This window comes from Pieris brassicae, chromosome 11 (genome assembly GCF_905147105.1).
Source record: "Pieris brassicae chromosome 11, ilPieBrab1.1, whole genome shotgun sequence".
In the NCBI taxonomy this organism is placed as follows: Eukaryota; Metazoa; Arthropoda; class Insecta; order Lepidoptera; family Pieridae; genus Pieris; species Pieris brassicae.
This window is the reverse complement of record NC_059675.1, coordinates 3,409,968-3,417,917: the sequence shown is the minus strand read 5'-3', so window position 1 is coordinate 3,417,917 and position 7,950 is coordinate 3,409,968. Positions and strand designations below refer to the sequence as shown.

The following is a 7,950-nucleotide window of genomic DNA, read 5'->3' as shown; positions in this document are numbered from 1 at the left end:
TAATGCGGTGCTAAGCAAGTGTGCCAAAATATGGTGATTTCTAGTCATGACCTAACTTAGATTCACTTTCGATGTGACGTTATCGTCAACGTAATTAAATAAAATCAGGATTAAATATGACTTGCCTTTCAACCGAGATAATCGTCGTGAAAATAGTCTAAAGAATATTCAATGCCGTATGTACCATAAAGAAAAATGATCAATGAAGCATGCAAAAATGTCTTATGTCCTATTTTCAAATGATCCTCCATAAGCAGTGACATAGGAAGCCGTAAAAAATATTGTATTTTCCCTACTCCGAATACATTCAAACAAAAACAGTTATAGGTATATTAATTCTTCCATTGATGTTAAACAAAACATACAGCAGTAATTGAATTAAAACAAAGCAATATTGAATTCAGTTTTAAAAACGTCTTGCCTGAGATCCTGCGGCTCTTTTAATATTTGATCTGCATATTTATTAAGTCTATTTGGTCGCCGCGGGCTGCGCGCTGTTTGTGATCGTGGTTTATTTTATTCCGCGCCATTGTTTGTGGAAGCTGAATGTCTTCAGATATTGAGCTTGGATTTTATCAATAAGGTATTTATTATGCTTTGATTTAAAATTGTGAGACTGAGTATCCAATATGCATAAAATGGAAATAATATCCGGTTGAAACTGTAATGTTATGCTGGAAAAATGTCTAGTTATTTTTATGAAAACAATTGAGTGATATTTCTGTTTTATTTAATTTTTCAAACATATTTGAGAACTGTCGCAGGGTACATAGCCAGCCTCTCCATATGTGCAGAGCAGATTTAGGAAAAACTCACCGGTGTGACGCTTATATGGTAGCTTTATAACAGAGAGTTTCTGATCTAGAACCATAATGTTTGAAGAGTTTTTCGTCGCGCGTGGCCATTGCAGAAGCAACTTGGAAGACTTTGGTGTTGGATTCCTAAAAAATATTTTAAACGAAATTGATAAGGCCTATTCCTTCTTTCCATAAATCACGATCACGCCAAATTTCCGGCACGCCATTCTAATTTTGCCCATCATATTTAGTTGCCACATTATTTTTTCATAATTGTATAAATTATCATCCGTAATTAATTAGAATAAAAATCTTTGTAAATTCTATTTGGAATTCTAAGCTAAATTGAATATACAGAATTAATATAATATATAAGAGTACTACGCTACTTACCCATATCTCATGAAGTTTGCCACCATCGTAGTAAATCTAACAATAAATCTTTCATCCCTCGTGGAAAGTAACAATGAAATGCCGAAAGGTTTAAAAATGTAGAACAACTCTCCAGCATGAACAGGGCCTTTAAGGTTTCTTATAAAGATTTTCGCAAATTCTCTGTCACCCTCATAAGCGAATAAATAGTTATAGACTGGTTTGTTAGAAAACTTAGTTAAAACTTTAGAGAATGCAATAATAGCAGCATACGCCACCCAGTCAGAATAAAATCGAACCAAATTGTTTACGGAATTCATTGTAATATTATCGCATCCAAAATAGTGAGATCGTAGGAGTGTTGCCACATGCTGTCTGTTGTTTGGACACCATGAAAACAACGATGGTATCATATCCGAAAAATTATCATTCAGATTGGCGACCGATGACTCATCCAATAATCCATAGAAGTAAGATCCCTCCGATTCAGTGAAGCCCATCATAACAGGGACACTGTTAAAGTTACCCGATTTCATTATATTGTATGGAGTGTCCCTGAAGAACGGATCTGGGTTGTTAGAGTCCACGCATGGCGAATATTTGAAATATCTTGGATTAACTGAGATGTCTTTGGTTGCTTTTATTAACGTTTCTAGAGGAGCCTCCGTAAAAACTTTAAAAACATCTTCATCTGAATTTACTTGTGAAATTTTGCTCGCATCCTTAAACGCTAGTTCCGTAGATTCTTGATTAAATGCCCAAACAGACAAAGCTGTGCCACTCATGAGAATCATTTTATGGAATAAGCCTCTACTTAGTTCTGAAAGTAGATGAAATGCCGCTGAACTGGCACCCGCACTCTCCCCACAGAGGGTGACATTATCTGTATCGCCACCAAATGCTGCAATATTTTTTTGTATCCACTTTAAAGCAGCGACTTGGTCTCGAAGTCCCAAATTAGATATTCCATTCAAGCATAAGAACCCAAGAACGCCGAGCCGATAATTGACCGTAACGACGACAATGTTTTTGACTACTAGAAATTCTGGGTCATAGAGATTTTTTGCACCCATGTAGTAAGCGCCGCCGTGGAGATATACCATGACGGGTAGTTTGCTTCTCGGTGTTGCCCACTCTGGTGAGAAGACATCGAGATACAGGCACTCTTCTGTTCCGAATACAAAGAACTTCCTCCATTGTGGACACTTCAGTTGTTGACTGCGATGAATAGCATCGAATATTCCACGCCATTTTGACGGTTCCTTTGGTTTCTGAAAAATGACTCTTAAAATAATGCCCAACTAACTTGCAAATTATTAGATAATAAGTATGGTAAATAATTATATTTTTTGCTCCAAACCGATTGAGTGTATTTTCATATATATTTTAGTACATAAATATTATATATATTATGAATACTTCATTATCGTTTGTGTCTTTACAGGCTTCGCACTAAAATAGCTTTTGCTTTACATACACGCGCTGATATTTTACTTAATAGAAAAGACAATTTTATTTAGTAATTGAGGCATTAGTTATTAAAGCGTGAAATGAACGTGAACCACGATTACCGTTTTGTTACCGAAATGTGCATTTTGTAAGAAATTTTAGGATAAAGATTGCCTAATTTTATCGGGAGACTTTGTTTGTTTACCTGAAATCTGGCAGCAACTGCATAAGGTATGTTATAATACCGGTTTTGTCCGAACAAGCTTCTCGATCCTCGCAACTTGCCTTGACTTATTTCCACCACTGGCGTCAGTAAACTAGACACAGTTTCACAAATCACAAGTACACATAGTATTTTCAATATTTTATTCATTCTTCATTTCTATTTTGGATAATATTCTAATCGATCATTTTATGTCTTTACCTAGGTATTTTGATCGCTTCTATCAGTTTTAGTACATGGATATAATAAATGGAAACTAAAATCTTCACTAAAGTATTGCTGCTTTGTTTTAAAACAAATAACAAAATGTAGGAAACGTTAAATCATGTCGCACGTACTCTGCTGAGTGAGGTTTTTGCGAGCTTTCATTGGTAACGTTGCGAAAGATTCGCTTATGGGCATTTCGCAAAGTTAGCTCATAGACTCTTTAGAATAGTTGAGACATAGTACAGTTTGAACATTACACTTACTAAATAAACACATTCATGTTATTTTAAACGTCAAAGATTTGAGTTCCCAGAAAAAACCCAGTGGCGCTGCCCTTACAAAGTCTGTACCTCAGATTTATACATATGTTTCGTGATCATATGTTTTTGATAACAGGCAACTAGGTGATAAGCCTTCCCTGCCTGACACACGGCGACTTATTGGGCCTAATCTCCGTTTCCATCACTTAACACACTCACCTACGCACATAAAACTCTATTTGTGCACAGGTGGTGTTCGAACCTACGACGCTGAAGGCCAACACTGGCCGTTATTAATGAGTTAGACTTATTTAATTTAATAATTTACATATCACTCGCTCAGTCCGTACTAACATATTGTGTACACACATGGGGAGTGTGGTAAGTCAGTATGGGCAGTACAGTTGTCAATAAAAAGAACAATTTCTTTTCGCTTGTTCTTCATTTGCTTGTCAATTTTTTAACCAATCTGATGCGTCAATAAAAGGCGGGCTCGGAAGACAGACTGATTTACTAATATTACTAAATGCAGGTAAGCGATAGATGCTACAAATCACGAAATACATTTTAAACAACTACACTAGGATTCAAGAAAAATTACAAAATTTACATAACCCAGTACTTAATAAACTAAACGAAAATAAAAAAAAAACTTTTATAAAAACAAAAACCGTATCAACTATTATTTTTAGCTCGCTTTAAAGCACGCAATGCTCGAGCCGATGGTTCCTGTGAGGACTCGGACATAGTCTCTGTTGATTGAGGCTCCACCTGACCCACTTGATCATCTGATTTGTTGATTGTTTTATTAAGATCACTGTCTTCAGTCGTAACTTCCACCATCCCTAGCCCATCATTACCCTCCTATTCTGAGATAACCGCGGTGGTACTATTCGTGCGTGACATTGAAAATCTCTTTTTATTTGATATAATTTGATCAGCATGTCTACGTCACTCAATACCATTGCCCAAATCAACTTTGTAAGAAACCGGGCCGTCCTTTTGCACACCTTTCCTGAAGCCCATTTCTCCCCTTTTTGCCATCTCTTGCAAGTACTGCCTCTCCAATTATAAACTCTCGCTGATAACGCGGTATTTTCGCGAGTTGCCGCTCTTGTTAAATCCGAACAGTGGCGACCACATCCAGTCGTATTGCGTCTAAACCACTACGCAAACGACGCCCTATTACGCCGGTGAAATACCAGTAGTGGCGTGCTCACAGTTGCGATAATTAAAAAGATTTTAGAATGTCATCATCAAATCATTTCGTATATATGTTGATTCTGTAAACCTTTCAGTGTAAAATATTTTGAAGCTCAAATTTAATTTATTTGTTTAACTTCAGCATTTCTCTTCAAACTTGACAAATACCTATACCAAACAACCAGACCTACTTTCCCATCAAATACTTTTCACGAAGGACAAAGGGCCTCGTAAAGACCTTCCGCCCGGAGCCTCGCAATGGGTAAGGCCGCCCCTGATTAAGTGCATATATATAGTGTGTATAGTATTTTTTTATTCTGATAAAACAAGAGATTCATTTACTATTGCAAATAAATTAAATGTAAAAGAAATACAATGTTATAATCGAGAAAGAGGTCAATATTGTATTTAAAAATAACAAACAACAACACTAACAGTTGACAATACACCAATAACACGAATACAAATGCAGTCAACCAACAATACCACATTCAAACAAATAATTAAAAAAGGAAAAATATATATATTAATATCTTAAAATTATACAATATTTAGTTAAACTGTATCTTCAGATATAAATAACTTAACTACAGATCCAATAGGGAGCAAAAAGAACTCCCTATGTTCTATTCTTAGATGTATGTAATGTCATTAGGTATTTACATACATATATGACATGAAAAAACGAATTAATTAATTAACCTTGATTCAAGATCATGGCGCTCTAACGAACTTGCGTCAATAAGTTGACCTTACCGAAATTCACCGAAATTCTTTGGAATTGTTTTGTATTTTATTTTTTCCCTCGAACTAATACTTACACATCATTCAGCGACAACGATGTTTGCATTTTACTTTATGACTCATCTATATCGGTGAATATTTTTATAGGTACTTTAACAAAAATAAAAATCGAATATTTTCTCTTAAAGACCCATGTATAAAAAAAAGTTTGCAGTATGTACAATTATAATGTACCTAATATTATACCTTACATATGAAATTAACTTTTTGTCCTACTGGCCACTTTTCCCTCAAATATCTTGTCTTTGGTTAGGAATTCCTAATTCAATTTTACAGCTATTTACTCGTGCATTTGTTTCTCGAAAACGTTTTACGAGTACGAGTTCTACCGTGTGGTGAAAGCGGATCCATCGTAAACTACGCCTGAGTTAGCTACAGGCTGTTAGTGATAAAACTGTATTAATCCACTTTAAGTACATTGGGAAGGTGGAAAACATTGATAGGTGGGTGGGTGACCTCACGAATTGAGTGAAGCAAATCGACAGTGTCTCGTCTGCTGCGTTACATTACTCAACCGGCACAATAATGACGGGATTTTAAATCGAATCACAGAATCCACGTTTCATCACAGGTCGTAGGACTCGTCGTTAATCGGAAGCTCTCATCGCAATAGCTGAATCCGGCCGAACCAGCCAAATCGTGTCCCAACTGAAAATTTATTCCAACTTTACTTGTGAGCGTGTAGTGGACTAGTGCCGGGGTCGTTCACTAAAACTTTCTTAAATCTGACCAGACGATTACGGCAGATGTCTATTGTCAGCAACTGCAAACCATGATGGCAAAGCTAGCTGCTAAACAAGCAATCTATGGCTGATCAATCGCTCTAGGCCACTGCTGCTTCATGACAACGCTAGAATACACACTGCACAACAGACTGCTACCAAATTAGAGGAGATTCAATTGGAATGTCTAAGACATCCAGTGTACTCCCTGAACCTTGCTCCAACAGAGCTAACCATTTCTTTCGAAATTTATAAACTTGCACGGTAAAACATTTAAATCAGATGGGGCAGTGGAAACCGCCTTTAAAGATTTTATGAATTCCCGTCCGAATGGTTTTTAGTAAAGGGATTAATGCACTACCCATAAGATGGCAAAGGTATACAGGTAGATAGCCATGGTATATAGGATACTTTGATTTATTTAAAAGAATCTACTCTTTGTTCCTCCCATACAACATGCCAATTTCATATGTAAGGATCGGCGTGGCACGGGACTCGGGGTGAGTTTGCGTCATCGTCTCGGGATGCGAACAGCTCCGTACTCTCTTGCGGCGTGCGGACGCGCCAGCTGATTACCGGCTCTCAGAGGATACCTGAGAATCCTGGAACTGCCCCCGCGGTTACCACAACTGCAGGACGCGGGAAAAGGGCACCGAAGCCGACTAGGTCCTCTGCCGCGCTCAAGCCTATTGGCTCTAGGTGCGGTAAAGAACCAAGAGGGGGTTACCAAACCAAAAACCCAAACCAAACCAAACAACAAACAAAGGGCCAGAAACGCGATCGGCCAGAGGAAACCGTGACACCGACTGGGGAGAGTAAAAGGGTTAAACCTAACAAACTCCGGCTGGAGTCAGGGACCTCGGCCAGTTACGCGGAAGCGGCAGCATCCTACAAAGCCAACGAGCTTTGTGTTGCCGTGATGACTGAGCCCTTTATAGACATGACACAAGAACAGGCAGATAACATCCGCCTACAAATCGAGGGTAAAATCCAAGATGAGCTCATGGCGGATCTTGAAGCTACCCTAGCAACTGAACCCAACGACATCAGATTCCGGGGAACAGCCCACTTCTCAGATGGTGTCCTCAAAACTTAGTGCGAGGATACCTACACGCTGGGATGGCTTACCGGAGCAACAATCCGATACCGGACACCAAACTGGTGGTACGGCCTCAGTCAGACATTCCGAAGAAGGTGCCGTGCTAACTGCATGTTCCAGAGTTCACTGGTAGCACGGAAACTTTACGGAAACTGATCACCAGGCAAAACCGCCACCTAAACATCAGGTCTTGGACCCTGACTCACGAACGTAGAATACAGGACCCGACAGGCGTATCTCTGTTCCTTCGTGTTCCGGAATATGAGATCTCAAAGATCAAGGCACACGAACGCCGCATCTACTATCTGATGGGGAACATTTATATCCGAATTCTGGAAAAGGATGAACCCTCAGTGGTAGCTGCCGCCACAGTAACCACTGCCAGTACATCGGGGACGGGAACCTCGGGGCCAAAGCCGCCCTCGTCAACGACGGAGGTAGCCGCGGTTGCCGAGGTAAACGTCCCCATGGAGACAGTTTAACAACCACCCTCACCGGTGCAACTAACCTCGGATGACGAGTTCTTTCAGGAGACAGGGGGGAGTGAATTCAGCGACAGCTGTTTGCGCTCCTCCCCCTAACCGGACTGACCTTATCCAGACCAACCTCCAGCACAGCCAAACAGCGTCGGCTTCACTACGCAGACTGCTGGAGACCAACCCGAAGACCATTGCCGCGATCCAGGAGCCGTGGATCAGGAATGGCAAGGTATGCGGCCTGGGTAACACCGGTGGTAAACTTTTGCTGGATACCTCAGTAAGTAACCCAAGAACCTGCATTATCATACCTAAACATGTACCAGCATACCTAATTA

At 39.4% G+C, this 7,950-nt stretch overlaps 1 protein-coding gene across 1 annotated transcript; it reads right to left on the bottom strand.

Annotated features, from left to right (window-relative positions):
- Positions 1–730: 730 nt before the first annotated feature.
- LOC123716455 (esterase FE4-like) lies at positions 731–3,159 on the bottom strand. Its single transcript, XM_045672219.1, has 3 exons — positions 2,824–3,159; positions 1,191–2,440; positions 731–941 (listed from the first exon to the last, which is right to left on the bottom strand). Exons 1-3 carry the CDS (start codon positions 2,989–2,991, stop codon positions 731–733), a joined length of 1,629 nt encoding a protein of 542 aa, XP_045528175.1. The 5' UTR covers positions 2,992–3,159.
- Between the last annotated feature and the right edge of the window lie 4,791 nt (positions 3,160–7,950).